The sequence below is a fragment of the Marasmius oreades genome, chromosome 3 (genome assembly GCF_018924745.1).
Source record: "Marasmius oreades isolate 03SP1 chromosome 3, whole genome shotgun sequence".
NCBI classification, from domain to species: Eukaryota; Fungi; Basidiomycota; class Agaricomycetes; order Agaricales; family Marasmiaceae; genus Marasmius; species Marasmius oreades.
Window position 1 is genome coordinate 14,757 of NC_057325.1, and position 26,977 is coordinate 41,733.

A 26,977-nucleotide genomic window follows, 5' to 3' on the forward strand; every position below is an offset into this window, starting at 1 on the left:
ATGAGGAGCCATCGTAATTAGCGTTTACCCCTGTGGTTTTAATCCGGTATAATCCAAAATAAGGTATCCCATCATCTGGCAGGGAAATGATACTGATTCTGGGATAAGATATCACAGGCACGTCATGATAATCCATTATCCCAATCCCCGGATTTTTGTGATGATGAGGTGTAATCCCACGGGTACATATATGAACGTAAAGTTGCATAGGAATTTTGACTGTTTGACAGCTTTGAGATTGTTGATCGGATAATTGATACTCGCAAGGACCTTGAATGGCGCATAGTCGTTACCCAACAACACGATGGCAGGCAACTGCGGACCTCGTTACTGGTACTTAAGAAAGAGCATGTGTCCAGTGGGCCGATTAGTAGATGGCTATTCTTCATGCATAACCCGGATCGTCCAAAGAAAATCTTCAAAAAGTCAAACATAGCTTTGAAATAGCAACAGAGGGTTACCCTTTAGTTGGTGAGAATTGATGGCGACGCACTGGTCGAATCACGAATCCGTTCATCAATGGGTCGACATCGCCTCTCGTAAGAATGACTGAGACTAGTACACAGCGTTCCTCCACATCTTCATCCACCGGAGGTCATCAAGCCTCATGAGAACAGGTTATCTGGATGAGCATAATGACACGTCGCTGGTCAGGGACAAGTCAGGGATTAAAAAGAAATCTTAAAAGCACCGACCAAGTTGCCTTGAAGAAGGCTGCGTGAAGCACAGAGGCTAGTATAGCTTTTGGAATAGTGATGTCTGTATACATCGCAAATCAGTGCTTCAAGGAGGCGTTGGACCGATGGAGGCAAACATGGAGAAGTCGACTGGGCCGCCTAGTCCGAACCTTTCGCTGTCACGTGCATATCGGCATCTAACGGGTAATCTAATCTAATCCGATGATCTGAACTCCGATATCACCAACCCACCTCCCCTATCGAAGTGAAAATTTACCCCAAGGACAGTTCCACCAGTCCCAAGGAGGATCGTAACCATTTCTTGCCATCTTTTCCCTCTCGTCCATTGCGAGCGCTGAACACACATCTCATCCTGTGATTGTTGCTTCTAAGGAGATCGTTCCAGTTCCTAGTCTCCAGTTTGCTTTGAACATCCTGATTTCCTCCAAACTCATGCAACCTTCGCGTATAATCTTCTGATCTTTGGAAATGGCACCCTTGTCCGATTGATCCCCCACCAGCCCACCGGCCACGAATACTTACTAAAGTACGTCGAGATTCAGTTGTGATTCAAAGCTTTACTTCTTAGGGCGCTCCGAGGGTATAGCTTGGAAACCTCTCCACCGCTGACCTATTTTAATTCGCGACTTGGGACCTCTGTTGTTTTCCTTGAATTCCGGCTTGGTGTCATTCTAGTCGTAGATAAACTCTCTGCTTACGATATACTAGATCCTTGCCTCGTGTAACACAACCTTGATTGAACGCTTTCCTTGCAGAGATAAATTGCCAAGCTCTGTGGGTGACTCTAAATCCAATGATAATGTAGGAATTTAAACATGAGGTCAATATGCCCCATGGCTGAGTTGGTTACAGCGTCCGACTGTTATGTAGATTAAGCCACGTTTGGCATCGGAAGGTCGTGAGTTCGAGCCTCACTGGGGCAGAATGTTTTAGATGGGTTTGCCGGTTGAAGGCCCGACCCACCCCTTCAAAAATTTTGTCTGCTGAACCAACCATCGGTAGTAGGTAAATTCAAACAATACAATCCACTATTTGTGAGTGTAACTCCGACAATGAGAATAGATTACAATTGGTGAATGTTCGAATTTTATAAAAACTACGATGAAAACTGGAAGGGAGAGTAAAGAAACCTGCGGTCAACAGAATTAAACACCAATCCGCGGAAGACATCAATCGCCCTGAGTGAGTAGTGATATGATATGTAGCCCCGCGTACTCTTAGCGGGGGGTTCTTGCCGATTACTCTTCTGGTTGCTTCTCCGCTTCGCGGACTCAGACCCCGTCGCGGTAATCGGAAGAGGTGAGAAAAGTGAATGAAAACATTGCCAAGTCCAGAGACTTTTCGATGTTGACGGTTCAAACACTAATGGAACCACATAACGAGACATTGGGAGTAGCGCCTCGTACTAAGCACTCGTTCTTGCTATACCTTGAATGGCATGCCCCTGCATTGCTAGTACTTTCGACTATATTGGAGTCATCAAAACTAGAACAAGGGGCACACTGAGTCACTCAGACCTCAAGGACTCAGGGTTCCTACCATTCCGATTAAAATCGGATTGACCAGGGACCGAGAGGGTAAGGAGTTTTGGACCAAACATGTTGACATTAGGAACGTGAATGTGATGGCCGCCAACTTGTTGGGAGGTCGGCTACTAATAGAGCGTTCGGTTTGAAAATTACCGATGTGCTCCCAAAGCTTCATTCTCACGCCCTCGTTACTGCAGGTCGGAAAAAAACTTTCAGCCACTTGGAGTCTAGCGGTCCTCCAACGAGCCTTCGCGATGAACGGCTTATTGAGCACTTGCGAAATCACCATTTCTTTCCAAACCAGCCTGATTTTGGGATTTTTGAGTAACTCACTACACAAGGACCCACAGCTTCCTTTATTGAATAAATTAACCGGAATAAATTACTCGAAGTGAGGTCCAAGCGGACCATCGTTAAATACATTGTCCCCATCCCGCTCAAACATGTTCGCGTTCTATAACTATTAAAGTACCATCAGGGTTTGCGATGGTAACCGCAGAAACAACTAAGTGTCCCATAACAAATACTCCCGTCTCTGAAAGATGCGATTTAGATAATAATCAAGGGCTAGATATCATACGAGAAAGAACATACTGTAGTTGAACCGGTTGAGACGTAGAGTTATCCTGTTGAGATGCCGCACTATGCGTACCCTGGACCGACATCTGGTTTTGAGGTTGATAGTAGTTAACGTCACCAAACCCTGGTACTGGAGTGTTGGTCGTATTGATATCCTGGCTGTGAAGCCCGGAATTACTTGGCATCGGAGCAAGAGGTGGTGGTTGGGGCCATGACCCGCCTGCTGGATAGTTAACAGGCACCGGTTGTGTTTGTGAAGGCACAGGAGGCACTAGCCCACTAGGCATGGAAGGAGGAGGATATGTTCCAAGGTTCGGAGGATAGGACTGTCGACTTCGGTATGGAGTACCGCTACGGGAAGACCCGGGTGTGTTATTTCGAGAGTACGGATCGTAAAGTGGGATTTCGTCATCCTCCTCAGGTGTTTCTAAGGATCGTACGTCGACAGGTTGGTATACGCACTTATATCCCTTTAGCCTGCACCTCTGGCAAGGTCGGTTGAGGCCAGAGGGGTCGTTTCTGCACTGGAATATAGAGGATGAGCACTAGTTCATTTGTACCGTGAAAGCCAATTTTCCCCATACCCTGACTTTCCGAGTCCTGCACGCCGTACAGGCAATCAGAGCACGTCTCCCGTATTGTCGAACGTTTCTGGTCGGCTGAGCGCTTGACGACATGCTAGTGAAAGTTGGAAGTTTTATCGTTGCCACCTCAGGATCAACGCACATATTTATACGCAACTTCCGTCTGGTTACAGCATTTTCTCCACTCGCTAGGACATTCGGACTACGCGGACTCCACGTGTGGTGGATCAACAACATTCCGCACTTTGAAACGCACACGGGAAAGGTAAACATCACCGTTTTTGTGTCCAACAAAGACAAGGGTGAACATCTTGGGCGAAGGTGAAGTGGATGAATAGTCCTTACACGCGTTAGTTCAACTCAATTAGATCGACAAACCTGCCTAGTATGGAATTTGATGTGTGACCCTGACATATCTCTCTCTCCAGTGCCACGCCGAGAAAGGTGTGCTATGTGGGCCACGGGTCGCTTGCTCGCCCGTACGAAAAGCTTTGAACATTCCCTCAGTTTTAGTTTCGCTCTGTACATCGTATCCTCGACCGTTTATGCTAGGGCTTGCGGCTATGTATAACCCTCCCGGGTCGGTTGTCGGAGGGACGTTGGGTAATCCGTCAATCCGTCAGAGAGGCATCGTAATCACGACGCTGATTTAAAGCATCATTGAATACAGCCACAGGCCTGGACTGAGAAAATACCCCAACCTCGCGTCAATGATCGGTTTGTTTACTAAGGTCGGCGAAACTTGACGTAATATAGGCGCATGTTGCTCCAAGCACACAATTCAAACCGGGAAGCTGTCCTGTTGATGACGGTATAATTGGCTGCACGTACACGGTATCATAAATCCCCATATCGAACAAAGCTCGCACTAAACGAACCTTATCACCGAAATCCCTGCGTACCCTCAAAATGAATGGGGACCGAATTCCAGGTAATCAATACCAGCTTGTTTTCGTGTCTCGATTGGTTTGCAGTGCGCAGTGCGTCGAGTCACGCTTTCGAGAAAAGGGTAGATTGAAGGTCCCGCGGCGGGAAGACGAGGAAGACAAAGCTGTACTTTACAAGCATACCCTCGATGAGTAATGGACTTCACATTCAGAAATAAACATTACCCAAGTAGAGTGAGTCGTGGCGACCTGGTATCACGGGTTTCATGAAGAACTCGCGACGAGGCACTTGTAATCGGAAATTTCTTGTGAGAACACCTTCGAACACTACGCAGCAAAAGGGAATCACTTGCCGTGGTAGGATAGATCTCCAGACCTCCCAAAGTCAAAGCTCGCCTCCCTCTCGCCTATCTCGCGCAAGTCGGCCTAGTAATGCGTGATGAAGCAGCACCGTACCCGAGAAACACGAAAAGGCGACAATAGCTATGGTATTTGTGAGTTTCCCCTCGGGGTGATTATGAGAACGGAAAAGTTGTATATGAATGGTGCTGAGTGAGACTGATTACTAGTCTGTTTTTGCTGAAAGGTCAAATCCCGCCCTGTATCGTCAAGAACGCGAACTCACTAGCCTCTCCTGGAATCCTGCATGAAAGCCATATTAAATTACACCAAAAGTACTAGTATATTGTCAGCATATCATCCGACATCATGACAAAGAATACTTACCACTTCATGTTAAAACTAATGTCAATGAGCGTTTGTGGTTAACCAACGGAATCATCCCATGGATAAGGTTAAGGCGGAGATTGAAAGACAAAATGGATCATGTGATATCGATGGTCTACCCCGACTCTGGATCGCAGCGGCATTACTCATAGTTACCTCTCAGTAATTCGCTAAGCGTACTTCACCTCCTCTCCTAGATCGGATAGCGGGACTCGCGTGAAAGGAGGTACTCATTTAGAACAAAGGTCTAAATTCCATCGAGGCGTGGAGTTTTTCTGGTAAAGTCGGTGGCAGTGGAACTAGCGAAACCAATTAGAAATTCAGAAGCACCTTGAATGAGCCTCAAATATGGCCCGAGTTCAAACTCGTGTGGCGCAGGGATCACTGAGCCTTTTTCTCTTTGGGTCCTCATGGAGAGTTGATTCGTACGCTCACTGATCCAGGCTGCCCTATTATTCAATCGTGTTGGGCTCCGTGGGCAGATAAAGCCGGGCATCGATAACCCTCCACAGTGTCGGTACCAAGTGATCAGGAATCCAATCGAAAGAGTGGGTATGGTGTATGACAAGACTTACCCTCCTTTTCCTAATATCATTATTTATTTGTTCTTTTCGCAGTTGCCAGCCCAGTCCATTGACATTCAAATCGCTTTCGCTTTCGCCGCCGTTCGTCCTGGTGGGACTTGGAAGTTGATGAATTAGAGCATACTTGAGAGAGGGTGTGTGCTTGTAGTGAGGATTCGCTTGGAATTGGCTGTTCCTGACGTGCATCGCTTCAGAGATCAATGTCCGTTATGGGCCGATGGCGATAGCGGACGCGGCAAGGCTGTCCTGCTTTTATCGGCTCATGTGTGCCTGGCTTCTTATTTGCTTCTTATGGACTACGGAACATCGGCTCGGGATGCGTTGAGCTGTCGTTTAATTTTCACAATACATAACTCATCTAAGCAAGATACGGTGAGCATTTCAAATCGTACCTGAGTGACTCATACTCACCATCTCCCCACTACGGTTTTGGTGCATTCCTTGAAGGCTTGAGCAGTTAATCATCCGGAAATCTCTCAGGGAATAGTATTGAATACTACGTCCCTACGGATCCAAATCACCCGCTTTGACTCCGTATGTCGTCTGATGTCATTTACACTTACTCACCGTTTACTTATCGCCCCTTAAGGCCTTATCGCCCGGGTAACGGGTAAAGGAAAGCGCTCAAAGGTGATGTCGGTAAGTGCGGCAGGGTCGGAACGCTCAGCAATATTCAAACCCCGCCGATATAATCCGTATCGATGAATAAACGTAAGTTCGGCTGCGCAAGTGTATGTCGTTCTGCTGTACTTAGTTTCCATACTGTAAGATTTTAAGGTTGGAGGCTCGTACGTGGTGAAGGGGGAAGGGCAATACTATCATTGTGCCTGAGTTTAAAAATTTTTAAAGATGGGCATCGGACTCATACTTCCTATAATTATTCCCCTCTCGGCTCTGGTACAGCAGTTGAGTACTATCTGTAATAGCTAAATCCCGAATTTATAGTGATTTTATTGAGTGGACAGGGAGGGAGAGAGGTGCCGGAGAGAGGGCTCTGAAAAGGTAGGTGTTTGAAAATATCAGTCACGCAATGTCACATTGGCGAAGAGCGGCCGAATACCCAACTCCACGGCCAGGTACGATAGGACACGCGACGGGACGTCGTTTGGCAGCGGTCGGCACTGAATTGTAACTCCGACTGATTGCGGTTTTGTCACGCCTCAGTCGATCTCGTTTTGAATGCTTTCCTCCACATCTATACATGGGCGGTATCGCTCCAAAATAGTGCATTCAGCTTGTATTATCATAGGGAAAAGATATACTTAGTACCGGGAAGAAATCTGTGTCCTGCGCCCAGGAAATGACCTTGTTGGCCATGATTTTATGTAGTTCACCCGAAATATCATCATTTTCCAAGATGAAAACATTAAAGTAGAAAGCTAGCAACTACATAGATCTATTGTAAAATAGCCTAGGAATGTATTCTGCTTAAGTCCGAGACCACAAGAACTGCGAGGAAAGCGAGAGGAAAGGGGGAAAGTGGATTTTTAAACACCTACCCACTTTTAAACTCAGGCACAATGATAGTATAGGCTACTTTTTGCGAGTCGTAAAGCGTCGGATTCAGTTCGGAAGGCGGTCGGGGATTAAAATTTAACTGCCATCTGTATTCCGTATCGGAACCGCACGGGCGTCGACCACTGTGTGCGATCTTCCAACTAGAAAGACTGTTACCCGCTGAGCGTGTACGCTAAACCGGTGCAATTTCACCGGGGTTGTATTACTCCACGGGCGGTAGGAATCAAGATAAGATGACCGCTGAAGCGCTGAAGAGCACCATCAATGAGGGCCTCGAGCAGGCGAATATCGATTGTGTTCGATACGGGTGTTACAATTTACCTCGGACATCAGTCGTAAACCAATTCAGACATCCTCCCTCAAATTTACGGTGATTCCGAGTCGTAGAGTTGTTGGGTTAATGGACAACAACGCTTTAATAGAAAGGACCCAGATTCAGTATAGGCGGATCAAGTCGTGAGTACACGCACGAAGCTCCTACTTGATTTGATTATTTATGTAAGAGTTTCTAAAGTTAAAAGGCAACTCGTTTCAGTCGTTTCCGACGCGGACGGGTGACCACCAGCTCTTGGCGCGTATTTCCGCATTCAGGCATGATCATTACTTCTTCTTCAATGCTCTCCACTCTGTTATGATCTCAATTTTTCTGGCGGGCTCTGCTTGTCACTTAGAATCAGAGTTCTTCAAAGAACGAATCGACTGACGTTTCTCGGTCTTTCTTTTGCAAACAAAACTCCTCGGATCGTCGTTCTGTGCACGAGGTAGTTTGCCAGCTCTCTGTTTCGACGGTGGCGTTCGTTACAATCTGTGTAGGCCCTTGACGTTAGCCGCAAAGACATCGCTCTTCGTCCGTGGATGAATGAATTATTTTCTGATGTTACATCGGGCTTGAAAGACTTAGACAGCCTCGAGGTTCTGAATCTTTCCCTCCACCAGACATGTTACGGAGTCTCGGAGGGGTTTTACTGAAGGGCTTTAAATACGGGTAACTAGCATGTTTCGACCAATGTTATCCAGTGGCAGGTTCTCGAGTACCCATCATGATTGCCAATTGGATACAACATCTAACTGACGAAAACATAAGGTTTTGGTACATATGGCCCGATGGTGTGAGTCAGATGCGACTTGGATGCGACTTACCTGAACGGTTTCCTTTCTTCATCATACGTCTTGTCTACCCTCTCAACGTGTTTCCGATTCAACCTTTCACGAAACGCCATCAATTCTCCTTCGCCTCTGCTCCTGAATGAATTGGTGTCAATTGTTCTGGACTGAAGACTCGCTGAAGACAACCGTTGACTGACTTGTAATCTTTTCATCACTAGAGTTTAGGGTCGGCGGCCGCCAATAGACAGAGATTTTTTTTCTGTCTTTTGCTTCAAATATTAGACTCTGGGAAGCGCGGGAGGACGGGAAATTATCGAATTATACCCTTCATCCCTTCATCCGTGGGACTGAACATCGGTGCGTGAGGTATTCCTGGGCCCTTTCAACCCCTTCCGATTTTCGGGGGTCCTTCTTATTATAGAGAGGCCTATATAAACTGGTAGATGTTCTTGACGTGATGGTCTTGGCTCCATCTTCTGCGCCTAGGCATTGATTTGAATAACATACTCCCGAGAAGGCTAGTGTGGATCGGGTGAATATTTGACAGCTTGGACTTCGTACTTTGACCCAGTTGTCAGAGGAACGTGAAAGACCAATGCCTGCTCACGTATCCTTCTGCCTCCCTTCCATCTTCCGTCAACAGCGCGAGGACTCTGAAGGGGAAATTCCCAGGATCCCTTAAGCCCAGCCCAATCTAGTACCCGGTTTGACTAGATGTTCTCAACGGGAAGGAGAACAAAGCGTCCGAGAACAATTTTCACACGTCGGTTACTCCAAAAACGGATTCCAAAGCTGTTGAGCTTTTGAATTGATCACGATATTGGTGCATAGCCTTCATCAACCAACATTCCGGTTATATTCTTCCTTCTTCGGATCCCATACATTTTCAACCCCTTGAGTTCAAAATGTCGAGCACACGTATTGTGATCCCCGCTCTAACTCCCTAACAACTTGAAGCCCAAGAACCCCGAACACAATTGCTTTAATCCCTTGGCAGTCGGCAAGCTTCATGCCTCGGGTAAAATTGATTGTGCACGGGCTCCGTGAATTGAAGTCGAAGTCGTAATGCACCAAGAATGAAACCGGATTCAGGCCAAGGGGTCCGTGTAGACTGGCTAAGCGTCCAAGACTTTTTATTTTCAGTGCTGATAACCTTCAAGAGTTCTCGAACCCTTCGATAAGCTCGGAGGGAGGAGGTAGCCAGCCTTTAATTGAACAGTTCAAGGTAACTAGACAAAGGAAACTTTGACTTGGCCGATTACTGAAGGACCCGGTCGGCTTTCCCGTGACAGCTTAACAATTATTAATGTACCTCATATTGAAGAAGCCTTTTAAAAAGACTTTTGAACGAACGGAAACAAAACATCGACTCTTCTTCCCGAATCCATGTATCATTCGACATCTCTAGGACTGTAATTTCCCCCTTTTTTCAATGGAGTACAACTACGACGCGTATGGTTACGGGTCCGACTACTTAGCTGGTACTAGTACAGGTATGCGAACACGATCTTGGGTGGAAGACAACATTCCTGGCTTAATGACTACACCCTTCACCTTCATTCACTACAGGACATGACGTCTATCCTTGGCAAGAAGACCAAAACGTTGCCAGTCGGCCGAGCTACTACTACGACTCTTCTCAACACCAGCGTCAGGGCTGGGCATTTCCCACCTCCAACACAGAGTTCTTCACGCCCATGGACCCCACTCTACTCCAAAACAATTATCAGTACGCGAACATAGACTCCGGACGACCACCTCACTTCGCATCCCAATATCCCGGGTCTGCAAGTCGTGGATATGTCTCATCAGGAAACGACTGGACAGACTCTCGTGATTCTCACTCCCGACACGCCGGTTCCTATCATCAATCCACCCAACTGCCTTCGACACCCGCACAGATCCATATAAATCCCAGCGAACCCACCCCACCCTCCTCTCATTCCTGGGATAGTGCAGTCTATTGTTGTTGGCAAGTTCCTGGACGTAAACCAGGAACTTTGGTCGACTGTGGTGAGAAGTTCACCGAACTCGAGTTTGCCAATCACATCAGACGTCATTTTGAGCGCTCAAACGCTCACTTCACTGGAGACGGTGATTGCAAGGGGTTCTGTCGTTGGAAAGATTGCAATAAATCTTTGAAGTGGAGCTCTGTATTCAGGCATGTACGTCTTCATTTGGGATGGGGGAGATTGAAGTGTAGGACTTGTGGTAGAGATTTTTCCAGGAATGACTCGTTTGGTAGACATACATGTAAAACTTGATTTATTTATTTCTTTTGTAAATTCGGACCTAATCCGTAGATCTAGGGAAAAGTGTTCCAATTGAGGGCTTTAGCCACTATTTTGTTTCTTTGATGGTCCGTGAGGTTGGATCTAGATTCGGGCCTACCAGTGTGAACTCTTGGCGTGCTCTCCGCAAGTCCTTTGAAGGTGATCCGTGGCCTGACGGCGTTTTCACCCAGTCCAGGTGAGCTTCTTTATGATCGTGGAAATGGAATACAAACTGAGATTCGTTACCGGTCAACAGAGACGTTCTATATGTGTGGGCCTGTCGATAGGAGCCATTCCAAGGCAAGTCCATACGCCACACTGAGGGCCAGAATTTCCAATCACCGTGGTCCTGGAGTCGGATGAAAATTTCGACAACATCTCATCGACCTGTCGAGTGGTAAAAACGGGATATACTTCCCCTGAACCGTCTTACGATAAATATCAAGCTTCACGGTTTCAAAGACACTTCTCTCATGTGCTGAAAAAGGGGAAATCAAAGATCCGTGAATCGTGAACCTGCCGTGAAATGAGCTCCACCGCACCGCAGCCTGAGCCAAGAGTTTCTAAGGAAGGTCCGGATCCTATAAATTCCAAGTCGTTGATCATCACTATGACGAAACAGAACTTTAGACAAGGGCGTATGAGGTAAAAGTTTCCGAAACACGTGTAGCCATCGCACGCCAGAACAAAATATTGTCAAAATCTGCTGGCGAGAAGATAATATCCACAAGGTCAATCAGAAAAATCGCTTCCCCCGCTGAATTGAGAAGGAAATGCAGCACCCCGAAGATTGATTAAGTGCCATGTACCGGTGTAGGTGATTCGAGGAGACCTCGAGCGCGAAAGTAAGCAAGGAGTTATCGTATATTCCGAGGGTATTCACTATCCCGTCTGATATCAGATTTACCTTCCCATAAATACATCCAGCGACCGACAAACCCGTACACGACCTTGCAGCAACGAACGTGGAAAGATTGATTGGCTGCCTTTTACGCCAACTCGATAAGTTATCACAGAAATTTGTTTGGAGTATCGCCGGTATCAGTGGTTTCTTCAGACGTGAATACCGAACGCGCCCTCTTGAAATACGAAAGAGCGGGAACATGCCAGCGTTTGTCCGTTAATCGAGGAATCTGAAGGAAGATGCAGACACAATTTGACAAAAAAAAAAGCTGAAAGAAGCGTATAGCAGGATCGTACTTGAGACGCAAAAGGGCCGGACCGAACTGGATGTACATAGTATGTACTGTACTACAAGGAGACGAAGTCCAATGACGTATTGACTGGAGCAACTGTAAACCTAGATCCACTTCATTTCATAAACATTGTAGAAACTACTTGTGCAACCGTTCAATGATTTAAGTCCGAGTAGGGTTTGCAGATACAACGGCAGCGGTTGCCAGGATAACGCCACGAGGGCCGCAAGAAAATTAATTCCATCATTTCATGAAGAACGTAACGCCAGTCGAGGACAGGATAGATATGAACTATGGAGCATAGAAAGCATCGGGCCCTACATTCGAATCGAACAGTGTATCAAAGCCATACTGTCTCCGAGATAAGCCATTCCCGCGTCAATCAGACGTGAGTCGATAAGGATGTATTGTATCGTGGAAACCGTAAACACACATGTTTTTCAACCCCTTGCTGAATCCAGATTTCGAGCCACCCAGCGGTTTGGGAAGAAAGTGACCTCGCGTAACCGTGCGCACGGCGGTGGTAGAAGATATAACAAAGTATCGGTGACCAAGTATCCCTTGGTACCGCTCTTCGTGTATAAGATCGCCGAGATTTTCGCAACGGAGACGGGAAGCAAAAAAATTGAAAACCCGTCTTCCTGTGCATGCCAAGGATCCCTCTACATCACAAAGATCTGGCAGATAACACACGTAGCAATCGGTTCAGGATCTCCGGTCCGTAGCTGAAGTCCATCCGTGAATCGGGAATCGGGATGTTCGAGCTCTTATCGCGAGGATACAGCGTAGACTGGCGAGGATATTGAACCGAACAACCAACATCGGTACACAAGGTGTGATCGATGTCTGCGTGGAGGGGACAAGGTGTTCGGGTGGTCGACAAATCCATTGGGTCCGAAATACTAGCACAAAAAGCTCCCAATAGCCTCCATCAAACGGCCACCGCACGTATAGAAGGAATGAATTCACGAGAACTATAGTAGGATCGCGGGTGGGGCAATGGGACGGTGGAGCGTTATACACTGAGTATGAAGGGTGACGGTTACGGGTGAATCTCGAAATTTGACGTCGCACATATCCCATATTCATCCCGAAGTCGATTCCAGAGCTTGAAATGGACCAAGGTCTACTGAAGCAGATAGTTCGTGATGACATGAGAACGAGAAAAAGAAGCTAAAGGGTACGTACTTACCGTATCGACGTCAAAGTTCATCCTGCCTCGATGTGTCATGAACCGTTAAGCCGGTAGAAGGCCATCATCATACCAAACCCACTTCCACCCACAGGTGGACCCAAGTTGCCATGAATCAGGAATAGAAAGTGACCGATAACACCTCCAAGGCCGTTATACCGAGAGCGACATCAGGGGGAATGGGAGCAATGGTGCCCACATCTTCATAACGCAATCTTTACAAAAACGTTCAAGAGCGTCCTGTAAGTGTGATAATGTATGATGGAGGTCGCCGTCCCTGTCGGAGTGGACCGATTCCTAATGAAGGCGAATGCCATCGCAGAAGGAGTGGATACTGTCAATGCCATCCATCCGTCGAACGCCAATTTCGTAGATGGAGATGATCCGACTGCGAGCGGAGGTTGTACATAAAGTCGGTTGATTGGGACTGAGCTTCCTAGTCGAGATAGACGGAATTAATGTTGATGTCGGTGGATGAAACCGTCATGACTTCGATTGGCCTCTTGAACTTTTATTGAACTACCACTATTGGAAGGGTTGAAATCCTGCCATCGCCCACGCCTATTCAGACATATAGAGAGAACCTGAAGAGCTTTAGTTAGATGAAGGACAAGAAGAGGAAACAAAAGAGTAAAAAACGGTGCTGTGTGGGCAGAACTCGACGAGAGATAGTAAGGAAAACAAAGAGCTCACCCCGTCTCGCTCCAAAAGATGAAGTACAACTATCTCGACTGAAGACTCGCCACAACTAGTTGGCTCCAGCATGCCGAACTGTGGGATACACTGATATGGAAGATGAATCGAAACGTCAACTCCAACATTGAACACGGGTTTCACGACCTGCAACATACCTTAATCTTTGACGATATCAGTTAATGCTCGAAGCTTGGCGAGCACCAGTACGACTGAATGTGTCATTGACATTCATGCCGTCGTCAGCGCCGAAACGATCCCCACCAAAAAGCTCTTTCCACCATCCACATAGTAACTGGAGGCCTTCCTCCTTCGGGCCGTACGCCAACGTCGAACAGTCACACTAGGCCGAATCAGGCGTAGGAACTGAATGAGGCATAACGGAGATGTATGTGGGTACTTCTGGCGACCCACATAACCCTTCTGAGACCTAGAGCGCCCATCATAGTAGGCAGTACAGAAATGGCGTCCGATACACCGACAGCTTTCCCATTCCGAAAACCTCCATACATACTAGGAGGGAGAAGCACGTCTGGAGGGAGAGAGGATTGAAAGTGGGGCGATGAAAGGCTGAAACGTCATGCGTATACGCTGAATATGACAAGGGTAGGTGGCGGGGAGGCGGGTGAGGCTTCAAAAGGTTTGACGTTCCATATTCCATACGTTGATACTAGGATCACGGTTCATTGAGTACTTGTGAATGCGCCAAGGTATGCCTAGAGCAAGGTTGTAGAGGCTGCCATTAGAAATGAAAATACCAAGTAAAGGGTCAACATACCTTGGGTTATCAACGTCGAAGACTACCGCGATCCATACCTTATCCTGTGCCCATGTATTGCCCATGTTTGGCCCATGTACCACCCAAGCCCGGTAAAAGGTTGAAGTGTGTGTGGTACCCGCCAACAGGGATCCGAGGCGACGGTCACCAGGGACATCCGAATGTGGACTAGGGGAGCGGAGTTCGAACCTGGGGCTACCAAAGAAGTATTGACTGCGAGAAGGCGACAATATGAGAAGTGGACCAGCTGTGCCACAACGATAAGTAGGGAAGGGTAGTCTGTTGCCGCCGCATCGGCATGGAGACATCGAAAGCACTCAAATGTGTAGGCGTAGGAGGTGACGCCAAGGTCGACTACTCCATTGTAACCATCAAATTGGAACGACGGGAACGGATCCAGTGGAAGATTAGATGACGGCAAGCAATACTGAACACAAATCTATGGAGCTAAGGTTTCGACAATGCAGGATAGTGGGTATTCTGGAAGGTATATCGGCGGAACGGTGGGAGGAGCAATGCCATGGTGCCAATATGTTGATAAAGCAGGGACAAAAGACGTTGAGCAGCTCGTCCGAACACGTAGCAGTACAAGGCAGTAAGTGGAGACGCCTTTGCGTGGTCCCTGGGCCGTGGCGGATGACGAGGAAGTTCCCCTGCGTGTTACCGCCCCGTAGCCGTCGAAAGCCTCTCGAGCTTTGCAAACAGTAATGGAAAGGCCTGTTGTTCGGTGCGGGATGGTGTATAAACCTCTCTGATCGGTGTGGATGTCAAGTGCGAAATGTATTGATTTCCGACAGATGTAACTGCCGGATGATAGCGAGGGAGCAGTGGGTTTTTCTTCGCGAGCCGGTTTGGAGGTACAGCCTTCGAGCGACTAAAGGTCGTTGGGGAAAGTGACTGAGCGAACAAAGTTGAGCCTAGCGAAATCGAGAGTTAGAAATCTCAAAGAAACGAGAGGGTCTGGACGAAAGGAGGAGAAAGAAACAACTCAACTTGTCTCGACGTCTGCGGCAACTCCATATAAGTAATCTTGCCTCATGACTGAATGACAGCCCTCTCGACGGCATGAATTGGGTACCAGGGAAGCCTAGTGCCATGGAAGCTTTCTTCCGAAATGTCAGTTGGAATATGACGAAAGGACAAACTTCGCATACTATACCGATGAGCTGGCAACATTTTCCAGGCCGGCCTATTGGCTGACCGAGAACCGGTGTAGACCTTTGCATGCGGCTTGGTTCCCTGAGTTCCGAGCGTATGATGGACAGATACTGATCATGATGAAGCGGGTGGAAGATGGCCCACACTGATCGAGTCGTGAAAGCGTGTGTTTAGCGAGGGGAAGGTAGTGCCAAGTGGTACATCGGCGTGTTGTCAGTTTGAAACTGAAAGATGGAGAAGATCAACGAGATGCTGCCAGACCAAAGCTGGAAAGTAGGAACCTCATTACGCCGGGAAATAGTCCATTGGGAGCATCGATACGTAGTAGTCAGTGAGATATAGACTGGCTAAGGTTTCCCGACCGGTACGAGTTTGTCTGAAAAGGCTGCAATCCCTGTTTTTCTCCAGAGGGTGCCACTAGATAGCCCAGAAGAGCCACAATCAGACTAGAATGAATGGGAAAGGAAAAAATGGGGGAAAAGGGAAACTAACGTGTACTAAGCCGTGTCCTCTTTCGTCCCACCCTTTCTGCCATCTAGTAGCCTTCAGTGGCGATATCGGCCAGTGCGGAGGCTTACGTTCATGTATCGTAAGAAGGTGACGGCGCTCCTATTCCCATGAAAGGTAAACCAAAACGTTAGTTCGAACCGACCTAGAAAAACACAAAAGTGGCTTACAAGATTGGAGTCGGGTAAGGTTTGAAGAACCTCTCGCATTTCGCTGGCACTACTACTCAGCCCCTTGTTACAGGCTACACCTTGCATTCTCGATGTCGGCGATTCTAACCAAATTCTAACATGATGGGATGTAGCTGAACGGAAAGAAAGACCTTAGTAAGGATCCATTGATGACAGTGTTGAATCTCACCTCTCGGATTTTGACAAATATCTTCTTGCTTGTTTAGCAAAGGATGAGGCCTGAGGGCTGAAGCGCTGAGGGCTGACTGAGGCAAACCAACAAAGGACAGTCCAGGGTGACGATGGGAATTGGCTGAGAGCGCGTGGGAGGTTTGGAGGCAGTGCATCAGCTGAGAGTCACATGTGACGTTACGGTGTTCTCTGTTGGTCTCGACTACCTTGGCGTTAAGGTTTCTCAGTACCTCGCCAAGTTTACCAAGGACTCCAGTACGAAACTTAAAGTGCGTTCTCCCGCTCAGAATTTTTTTTCTATTGAACAGGTTACGACAATACGATCAAGCAGGCTCAAACCATACACTCACTGCTTCCTCTTCGCCCCCGCAACTCGCTATTCAGCCCAGTGCCAGCCATACATGTTATTTAGTCCGGATGCATAGGCCCGCAATCCCGGTCTCGCTCAAATCACGGAATGCTAACCCTATCAACGATTTACAGTAACCAGTGGTTGGAAAATCTCAATACACGCTTTCAACTATTACCCCGACTGACCCATTGTACCTATCGGAGTCAAAGTGAAGTCCAGGGGGTACGGCCCATTTTTGATTTGCGGTCGTTATAACCACTACAACACCCGTGCTGTAGGTTGATATTAATGTTATCGCGACGGTAACTCGGGAGGTTATCCGAGAAAGGGAGGGAATGCTATCTAGCTCGACTTGTCCTTACTTCCACACTGCGACACGGAGCCCTCTTAATATCCTTGGAGAAACTGGGAATAACACGTTCTAAGGGACGCTCTGCTATAATTTATATATCCACTAGTAAGTCCACGTCGCACCACATGTTCCGACTTCCCCGTCTCTGGGATACCGATCGTCTCCTGACTACTAAGTACTCCCGGAACATTCTTATGGTGTGGGGAGGGAAACGGTACGAGGTAGCGATCAATCGTTTGATTTGGCTTTTTATAATGAATGAGGAGGGTAGACAATCTTCTTCCCTTCTCTCGACGCAATCTTTCTTTTTACCTTTTTTCGACTCTTTTTGACGTCGCGCAACGACATGTTGACCATGTTCCATGCTGCCACATCCCTCCTTTTCGCCTCCACATTCCTCTTCTCTCCTACATCCTCGGCTCCTACAAGCATGGTAATATCTCGACAAACCGGCGGAGCTCAATGTGCTGATGTGATGGTACGTTGAATTATTTCGTTTCCCTGTCTCAATTCAGGCTACGTTTCCAACAGGTTTTCTTCGCGCGAGGAACCACCGAACCCGCACCAATCGGTACCGTCGTCGGTCCACCCTTGAAAGCGGCTCTCAAGTCCGCCTTGGGTCAAAAATCTATGTCCTTCATGGGAGTCGACTACCCTGCTGATATTCCTGGATTCTTACAAGGTGGTTCACCTGAAGGATCTAGAACTATGGCAAAAGATGTACGTGTACCGTCCGTTTGGTTCTATCTCCTTTGCGCATAGCTAATCGCATGGGTGGGGTGGTTTCTTCCATTTTCATTCCAGTTAACCAACGCTGCCAATGCGTGTCCAAATGAAAGCTCCTTAATTCTGTATACCGGTTGCCCCCTAATTCTCTACTCACAGGCCGCTCTCGTCACTGTCGGATACAGCCAAGGCGCTCAACTCGTCCACAACTCTGCGCAACAACTTTCACCTGATGTTCAATCCCGCGTCGCTGCTGCCCTCGCTTTCGTACGTTTCCTTCAGGTTCCTGCTCCTTTCGCTGTTTACTAACCCATTTTTCACCATAGGGCGACCCACTGAACGGACAACCAGTCACAGGAGTCTCAGCAGATCAAACTAAAGTCATCTGTCATTTCGGGGATAACATATGTGCTGGTGGGAATCTGGTTCTAGCTCCTCATCTGTACGTTCGAATGAGCTTTTCTGTTTTCGTTTCTTCATGAATACTTACTCCATCAATGTGTTAGGACGTACGGAAGAGACACGCGTGACGCCGCCAAGTTCGTCGCTTCAAAGGTCTAAATGGTGTAAGAAAGGACAAAGACGGGTCGATCCCACTGGTGGGATAATCAAATTCGTTATGTTGTACAATAAGAGTCCATTCAACTCAAATTCTTCACCATCCTCCTTCACTGGTGACAGCCTTAGTTATTGTATCTTCCTGGAGCTGTTCTCGGGGTAAATCTAGACGGAATATCACTTTGATAGGGAAGGCGTAGCCTTGACTTTCCAGTGATCAATCCGTGTGTCCCAGGAAGTGCTGTCGGTGATATTGGATCAGATTAGATTAGATTGCTCATTATCGATATGCACGTGATAGAGAAGGCGGCTCCTCGCCTCCATTAGCCTGGCAAGCCCGGCTCGTTACGGAAGAAGATAGTCGTTCTTCCTTGTATAGAGCCTGGGCCCGAGGGAGGGGGGTCAATAGGGAACCCCCTCTTATCAAAAAATTCGAAGTCCGACAGGTTGCCCTTAGCGGCGGATGAATCAGAACATTTGTGTCAGACTGCGGCCGATCACGTTGCTTTCACACAACGTGAAGTGTAGGATTTCGAAGAAGCTACATTAAAAGAGACTACATTCCAATGCTTCAATGATACTGTGTATACATACTGGTATTATGGAGAGGAATGTAGAAATTGGGATTAGAGGTAGAAACTTGAAAAGAAAATAAATTGATGTGAAACTCACGTACACTTTTTGCTCCGAGCTCGCCATCGGCGGAATGAAATAACTTACTGATGGTTCCTCAACAGGTCAAATATTCTCGACCGTCAGCGCTATCGATACCGAGCTTAGCAGATTTGGACATGAGCGAGTCGAGTCTCGATGCTGTCTTGACAGTGAGGGATCCAGAGTAATCAATAGAATAGGATTGTCGTCATGGAACGCAAGTATCTACACTAGGACCTCGTGACCTTACCTAAGAGCCGTCTCCGGCAGCTTGTCGGACCTCGAAATCTTTTGATAATGGGGGGTTCCCCTATGACCCCCCTCCCTCGGTACCAGACTACGCCTCCATGCAGTCTGCCTCCATCGTCCAACGTCTCCGAGCACTGATTTCCAATATATACACCACTTTACTATCCCCAGAGCTATACTAGCCTGTGCTGTTCATGCAGCCTTCTTCAAGGCAACTGGATCGGTGCTTTTCAGCTTTCTTTTTAATCCTTGACCAGTGACGTGTCCTTATGTTCATCCAGATAATCTGTTCTCATGAGGCTTGATGACCTCCGGTAGATGAAAGTGTGGAGGAACGCTGTGTGCTAGTCTCAGTCATGTTCACGAGAGGTGATGTAGACGTATTGATGAACGGATTCGTGATTCGACCAGTGCGTGGCCATTAATTCTCACCAACTAAGAGTAACCCTAGCAGTTACATGCCATCGTGCTGTTAGGTAACGACTGTGTAGTCTCGAGCCAGACCTTCTAGTAGAGTGGCAGTGTAGTTTCCTTTTATGGTGAATTAAGCTTATTTATCTGTTGTTTGTATTATCTGCCAGGACGCACACTCTAGAAGGTCTGGTGCAATTTAGGCGGGCGACCCTCCCTCGATGACATTCGGCACATTTTCTTCAGCCTTCCATGCAAAGACTGTGTCCAGCTGAAACATCTATAAGTAGTTGGTCATTATGACAGCATTCCCGGGCATTCAGAACTGACAAAAGGTACGACTAAGTGCAAACCAAGAGCATTGGCGGATGGGAGGTTGTGACGAATGTCACCGAGGGAGGGTCGCCTGCCTAAATTGCACCAGACCTTCTAGAGTGTGCGTCCTGGCAGATAATACAAACAACAGATAAATAAGCTTAATTCACCATAAAAGGAAACTACACTGCCACTCTACTAGAAGGTCTGGCTCGAGACTAACGACTGTGCACCAATCAAGGTCCTAGCCAATATCAATTATCCGATCAAAAATCTCAAAGCTGTCGAACAGTCAAAGTTACGTTCATATATGTACCCGTGAGATTACACCTCATGGTCAAACCCAGTCAGTTTATTCATAGACATTCGGAGGCTCGTGAGGCCACGCCTTGCCTTCGTGGTCTCTTCCCAACTACGCCTCACAGAATGATTTCGGTGTCTGCTACTTTTCGCGAAACCACGGCTTCAAGTGAAGATCGACAGGTAAGCCCTTCTTCATACTTCATTAATTAATCATTCAGCTTACTGGCAGGAGACTCGTGCCATGAATATTGAGAAGCCTACCCTCCGTGAATCGTGGGACGTGATCATGAAGACGGTGGATGCACTCGATGATGACTTGGTGAAGGGATATAAGGAAGATATCGATACTCTTTTGGTTTTCGTGAGTCGTTAAATGCTGTATAAGTTGGGGTTAGTTTACTTACCTCGTTCAATTGTATCGTTTTTCGGACACTAGGCCGGTTTATTCTCAGCAGTCGTGACGGCCTTCACAGTAGAATCTTATCAATGGCTACAAGAAGATACTGTCGATAAGAGCGTCGCGCTCCTCACACAGATCGCACAACAAATGAGCAACCCCGGTCAGATGTCACCTTCATCCACGCCGTTCGCTCCCACGTCCTCGACTGTGCGAATCAATACATTTTGGTTCCTTAGCCTCACGCTTGCGCTCGTGGATGCTCTGTTCGGACTCCTCTGTAAACAGTGGGTTCGTGAATATCAACGAAAAACAAACACAAAGACTCCGGGTCAGGCGTTGGCGCTCCGTTGGCTCCGTTTCCAGAGTTTCGAACGGTGGCACGTTCCCAAAATTCTCGCATCTCTTCCAATCCTACTCGAAGTCGCTCTATTCCTCTTCCTTGCCGGACTATTGGAGTTGTTGTGGTCTCGACATCATTTCCCATTTTTCATTTGTCTAGTAGTCATCGGGCTTGCTATTTTGTTTTACCTCACCACAACTATAATCCCCGGCCTGAGCACAATTCACCAAACCCTCCGAACACATCCCTACTTTGCATCTGACCTTTACCCAATGCTCATTGCTCACTTGCCGCTAATCGACTTCGTATGTCCATACAAATCCCCTCAATCATGGCTTTCATTCCGCCTACTTTCGGCCATATATTATCTTCCAGGCTTTAGATGGCTCATCCACCCCTTTCTTGTCAAGTTCAGTCAGAACTGGTATCCTGATTGGGACCACGATTTCAAAAACCTAGATCACCTCATCAGCAAGAACGTTTTACAGGCTTCCTGTTGGTCTTCACTCGATGTCAATGCCATCCAGCGTTTCTCAAATGTCAAAGGGTGTCCTGATCTATACCAATTAAAGGGCTTTCGATGGCTTGTCCAGGAAACCCGAGATACTCCATCCATGGTTCCTCACCTAAAGAATGTGCTGGCAGAGCTCGACCCACATTTAGTCATGCCCGCTATTTTCGATCGCTGGGATTCACCATACAAAAAAGCTATGTGGCATGTGTTTGACGTCCACTCTGCACTGGAGTCTTCCCCAAGCCACAACGAAAATTCAGGTCTATTCGATGATCAATCACCATTCGACCATTCAGTTATAGTTTCACGATTGTTATGCTTCCAACACTGTTTGATAATCTTTGACGGTGCTTGGGAAATTTGGGATTCGAATGGTTCCGGGTTGAAGAAGGCAGCAGAGGACCTCTGGATTCGTATACTCAAAGTGCCTAAAAATAGCCAATTCGTGAAGGTATTTTTCCGCCCTCAGGAGTTGTTGCGGCGCCCATCCCGGATGGATTGGTGTGGAACAATTTTGGATTTCTACAAGGAGCATTGGCACGAACTGGACATTGGAATCCAAGTATGGCTGACAGAGAGGCTCTCTCGCTCTATCCTCCGATTTCTCGGGTCCGAATCAGAACTCGACGTGAGATCCACTCATCTGGCATCCAGCTATGGTCTCAACTTCTTCACCTCGGTAAACGACGAACTATGTAAAGCAGAATTTCTCGAAACGACTTCTGCCTACCTGGAAAGCTGGATAGACGTATTGACCCACGTGCGTCGCCTTCACCACTTGCCGATTCTGCAATTCAAGCCAATTCCGGGTTACTTTCCACTACTATCAAGAAAATTCCAGAGGCTCTTGGATGATCCATCGACATCTGAATTAGACACGCTTTGGCCCGTGTTGGAATCGTACAAGCAACTCTGGGATAAGGCATACAACTCGCAAAAGGAAAACCTAGTCAGCATATTGTCCAATCACATACATAACGTAGGCCCCGAACGAAACACGAAAGCTCCCATCCCAATTTCGTCGATCGAAGAACCTTCCCAACTTCCGCCTTTACCCTCGTCTATCTTTACCAGATCTATGAAGTCGCGACAACCCCTCGAATTTCTCACTTTCGTGAACGAGAAGCTCATTCAAGATCCTGATTTCCTTCATGATTGTTGGAAGAGTACCGTTGACCGCTGGGTGATTGCACTGGAGTGCGTACGAGTTCTCCAAGGATTACCGCCCAATTATTTCAGATCAATCCCGGAGTGCAACGGGGATGGCACAGTCATCAGTTACAAACCTGGCAACCAGAGAAGCGATAAGATTGAAAAAGGAGAGGAAGGAACAGGAGGTGAAAGGTATGAGCTCGGCCGACTGAAGGTTAGCATAGAGGAAGACGACGGACCGGCATCTTCCAGTGATGACAGACTAGAACGTAATTCAGGAGAAGGATATCCGGGAGCTATTTGGGGGCAAGGTGCGGAGAACAACGTTTAGTAAAACGAGCTATCAGAATGGAGATGTATTAAGACTTTTGAAACGATGGTGGGTGGATGATGAAGCGCTTAGCCTCATGAGGAAGAAATCCCCGATGACCCCGACAGGACCGATTATTCCCGATATCCCAAACTAATAGCCTTCCGCAACAACCAGAGAAAACTCAGCTTCTTCGGTGGTCCAGGAGCGGATATTCGCATAGGCGTCGTCCATCACCGGTCAGACGGTTCAGATCATTGTATTTTAATAGGCAGAACGAGGCACCTGAGAAACGACGAAGAACCTCCCACATATCGTACGGGTACGACTCAGAGGCCGACGCTGAAAAATGTTGCCCGACAACGAGAGGTTGCAGTTAAGTTAATAGGAGGGGATCCAAGAAAGCGATAGCGAGGTGACTAGCAGCCGATGGTTGTGGATTCTGTAGTTATTCATGATTCTTCCGTTTTCTGGTATGGAATTGCGAGTATTCTGCAGTCGAGCATCACCGCTCAACACGACATACGTTGTGAAGAAAACGATATCGTGAGCGCAATCCATGGCGACTTGAGGCAACCCTGCCCTTCTCGAAGTCCCTTCAGAACTGTCCGCAATCCTCCCAAACCCCAAACTAAACGCCACACCGACAGGCGCCTGAACCTATCCTTCGACAACCAGAGAGAACACGTGTAGCACGAAACGTGTGGTCACCTTTTCAAAATGAAGTTGAACAAAGAGCGCTCAAAGTCCATCGCCATGGAGGGTAGGTGGAACCCGTGAGGATTTTAAATTCATCCGATGCATGAATGGATACACCATCAGAAAGGAGCGGGGTTGGAAAGGGAAATACGACGTCCAAATGGATACGAGTAGTGTCGTTGTGTGAGGTTGTTGGAGACACGATTACTAGCATAACTACAAACATGGTATGTCCGGTGAACAGCTTCCTCGCGCTTGTCGACAATGTACGGACAATGTTGGAGGAGGTGGTAGCACGTTCATCTGGAGTGCGTAAGTCGTCGAATATGGCGCAACGGAGGAGGCGGGGAGCTGATTTCCTTCGTTCTTTCACCTGGGTTTGTTAATTCCTATGAAGTTGGAGAGGCGTGTCTTTGTCGTTCCAAGTTCTAAAGTATTGAAGAACGAAGGAAATTCAAAAGAGAATGCTAGAAAACAGAAAAGCAACGTACCTCTGAACACGCACGTTTCTGACTCGATCTTCCAGCTTGGGGGTGCAACGGACGGATTGTCGAAGAAACCAAGTATGATTGATGGCGCTGCAGTGAAGGGTAAATTTTGAAGCTAGAACCCCCGAACGATATATATTGATAACGGATTAGCTTGAGAAATAAAAACGATTTGGGAAACACACCAGTAATAAAAGCCCATTACTTCCTTATATTGTCTCCGCTGCGATTGAAGTTCGATGGGTTGACAGCTAGCCACTACGGTTGGGAGAGGGAGCGGTCAGACGGGAAAAGAGGTAGGTAAAAAGGTCGGTATCTGTTGTAGTAGGGGGATATGGCCTTAGGCCCGCCCTCAAGTAGTCACCTGACCTTGGTTGATAGTGTTCTCGGCTGTCCGTAGCGTAGATCATCATCATCTTGCACTTTGCCTCTGGCATAGCGATAGCCAGCCCGCTGCCCCGCTCCACTGTTCAAGAATTCATGGATTTAGAGCCAAGAGTAGAAAGGCTTAAGGGAAGTGACGCCGGACGGTGACAAAGACGATTATTTGGTCGTGTTTACTATATCGATTGTGGTATATATTTCGGTTAGGAACGTATGGCATTCTTCTGTCAAGCATACACCGTTGGTGAAGTGGTTATCATGCTTGCCTTCCATCCTAAACAGCAAGCGGCTCGGGTTCGATTCCCGAACGGTGTAGTCATGGAAGCTCAACATCTTTGCAAAGGGGCAAAGGGTACATTTTTGAGAGCTATCGACTATCTGAAATGGTAAGTATAAGTGAAACCTAATAATCATAATAAAACGGATTTGTGTCTTCGCCATGAGAAACATTAATTACACGTCGATTTACACTAATAAATCAAAATTATCCCCAAACCGCTTTATCTGAGCCAACTCGTTCTCGTTGCATGCATGAATGTCAAGGGGCTTCGCTCTCATCAAGGCTCACAGTCCAACCCTACCGAAAATCAACCACAACTTCCGCCTGTTACACACTCGAAGACGTCATACATCGAATATGTTCATATCGGACACCACCACGCCCCAGATGCCGCTTCATATCGGTTGTGGCTTCGTACTGAGTTTTCTGTAATCATAATTCTCGGTCGGCCACTGCGGTTCTACTGGATGGAGACTCGAAGAAAAAGCAGAACACACCTCGATAAATCTCGCAAAATTCTGAGAAACGATTACCGCCAGCTGGGATCGAGTCACAGGTCCGTGGGGCGTCATAACGTCAATACTTCTAATTCACTCGATGTGTTCATATCCGGGCCACTACCGACGGAAGAAAGGAAAACAAAGAAACAGATGATGCGTGAAACTGGTGCCTAACGCCTAACAATCTCAAACCGAATCAACACAAGGAACTTACGCAGATCTGGAAAGTAATCTTCTCCGTCTCCGAACCCGCTAAAACTAAATCATCCGCCCCTGCATCGTCTGTTATAGCGCATACGACTGCCGGATTGGCATTCCATGGTTTGGTAGACCAATGAAATTGAAGGTTATAGGACGGCAAATGCCAAAGAGGACTTGGCTTTTCTTGACCGTGTTTTGATCTCAACGAAGGGATGAAGGTGGTTTGAGGAACTATTCACTCTGCCATGCGTTAGAGGAGGCACTGGGAGCTCTGGACTCGGATGTAGACTGGTTGGTATGAGACGGAAATGGCCGTGCCGAGAGCAGAAAGGCCAAGACACAACAAAAACGAGATACACAGAACATTAAACCACGATCTGATCCTTCATTGACGGTATGTACACTGAGGACCAAGTCTTGGTGTGGGAGAGGCTTTGGAACCGAAGCAAGTACGGGAGAAAGTCAGCTCCCGTACTTGTGGAAGGTGATTAAATATGTAAATATGATTCTGTTCCAATCGATATATTGACGTAACTTACATACTGCCAACTCGGTCGGGAATTGACATTGACATGTTTCTGTGGCGTATCTTACTATTCTGAATTCACTAGGTCCCGAACCTACAATATATCCCATCATTTCGGACAGAGATCGACATACTTCCTGAAGGAACTTGAAGAACGCAGGGTCGATCACGAGGACGGTAAGGGAAGCGAGTTCCACTGGTACGCATGGGGGGTCAAATGTATCTTTCCTTTTAATACTCTGCAGCTGCAAGACCGTACAGTTTGAACATACGCACTTTCAGGCCATGAGTAACATGAATCGTTCAGCCGTGGTGGGGTTCCCTCCGCTCTTTGATATGTAGATGAACAGAGATACGAATTGACTGGTTACACTGATGGTGCGGCGTGCTATCAACCCTGCATCATAGATCTATAAAGTACTCGCGTAAAACTGGCGATGTTCAAGGGGCCGAGCAAGAGCCGAGGATGAGACGATCCCGAACACTGAAATGGTCCACAGCGGCGTATTCCGGTTTTAACTCCGACAGTAGACTGTGGCTATGCTCGTATTCACGGCTGTGGACACCACCTTAACATTGTCCTTTCAAACGTCGGCATCAAAGGCCGACGGTAGCAGATCGCCCATAGGTTCCCTTCCGTAAGAGTACATGAACGTTCCACGGTGATGATCGTCTTGACCAATTGTGAATCTTCGACTCAGCGATCACCGCATCTACCCGTAAATTATAACTCCCGTACTGATAGCGCAGACCTCAACGCCTCAGGTTTCATGTGCCTTGCCCTCACTAAGCCGTTTTCGGATGGCATCTACACTTCAATTTCTAGTCATCTCCAGCCGAGTAGAAGTCACCGGGAGTTAAATTTTCTGAACACCCGTGTGCCTGTCACGCG

General features: G+C 47.4%; 5 protein-coding genes and 2 non-coding genes across 7 annotated transcripts; 5 read left to right on the forward strand and 2 right to left on the reverse strand.

Annotated features, from left to right (window-relative positions):
* The first annotated feature begins 1,525 nt into the window (after positions 1-1,525).
* On the forward strand, positions 1,526-1,621 carry E1B28_005336. Its single transcript has one exon. It is a non-coding gene; the product is annotated as a tRNA-Asn (tRNA).
* Positions 1,622-2,599: 978 nt separating this feature from the next.
* On the reverse strand, positions 2,600-5,054 carry E1B28_005337 (uncharacterized protein). The gene is made up of 8 exons (XM_043149892.1): positions 5,004-5,054; positions 4,903-4,954; positions 4,503-4,847; positions 4,269-4,446; positions 3,533-4,211; positions 3,391-3,484; positions 2,822-3,330; positions 2,600-2,762 (listed from the first exon to the last, which is right to left on the reverse strand). Exons 5-8 carry the CDS (start codon positions 3,661-3,663, stop codon positions 2,702-2,704), a joined length of 795 nt encoding a protein of 264 aa, XP_043010976.1. The 5' UTR covers positions 3,664-4,211; positions 4,269-4,446; positions 4,503-4,847; positions 4,903-4,954; positions 5,004-5,054; the 3' UTR covers positions 2,600-2,701.
* A 4,590-nt stretch (positions 5,055-9,644) lies between these two features.
* Positions 9,645-10,415, forward strand: E1B28_005338 (uncharacterized protein; the record flags this gene model as incomplete). The annotated part of the gene is made up of 3 exons (XM_043149893.1): positions 9,645-9,705; positions 9,782-10,306; positions 10,357-10,415. 3 exons carry the CDS (start codon positions 9,645-9,647, stop codon positions 10,413-10,415), a joined length of 645 nt encoding a protein of 214 aa, XP_043010977.1.
* Positions 10,416-15,004: 4,589 nt separating this feature from the next.
* E1B28_005339 (uncharacterized protein) lies at positions 15,005-15,383 on the reverse strand (the record flags this gene model as incomplete). The annotated part of the gene is made up of 2 exons (XM_043149894.1): positions 15,005-15,261; positions 15,338-15,383. 2 exons carry the CDS (start codon positions 15,381-15,383, stop codon positions 15,005-15,007), a joined length of 303 nt encoding a protein of 100 aa, XP_043010978.1.
* A 1,983-nt stretch (positions 15,384-17,366) lies between these two features.
* E1B28_005340 (uncharacterized protein) lies at positions 17,367-18,529 on the forward strand. Its single transcript, XM_043149895.1, has 6 exons — positions 17,367-17,553; positions 17,607-17,795; positions 17,880-17,907; positions 17,959-18,068; positions 18,128-18,243; positions 18,308-18,529. The coding sequence occupies exons 1-6, from the start codon at positions 17,422-17,424 to the stop codon at positions 18,360-18,362; spliced, it is 630 nt and encodes a 209-aa protein (XP_043010979.1). The 5' UTR covers positions 17,367-17,421; the 3' UTR covers positions 18,363-18,529.
* Positions 18,530-19,944: 1,415 nt separating this feature from the next.
* E1B28_005341 (uncharacterized protein) lies at positions 19,945-23,028 on the forward strand (the record flags this gene model as incomplete). The annotated part of the gene is made up of 3 exons (XM_043149896.1): positions 19,945-20,471; positions 20,521-20,652; positions 20,728-23,028. The coding sequence occupies exons 1-3, from the start codon at positions 20,322-20,324 to the stop codon at positions 23,026-23,028; spliced, it is 2,583 nt and encodes an 860-aa protein (XP_043010980.1). The 5' UTR covers positions 19,945-20,321.
* A 1,785-nt stretch (positions 23,029-24,813) lies between these two features.
* Positions 24,814-24,893, forward strand: E1B28_005342. Its single transcript has one exon. It is a non-coding gene; the product is annotated as a tRNA-Gly (tRNA).
* The last annotated feature ends 2,084 nt before the right edge of the window (positions 24,894-26,977 follow it).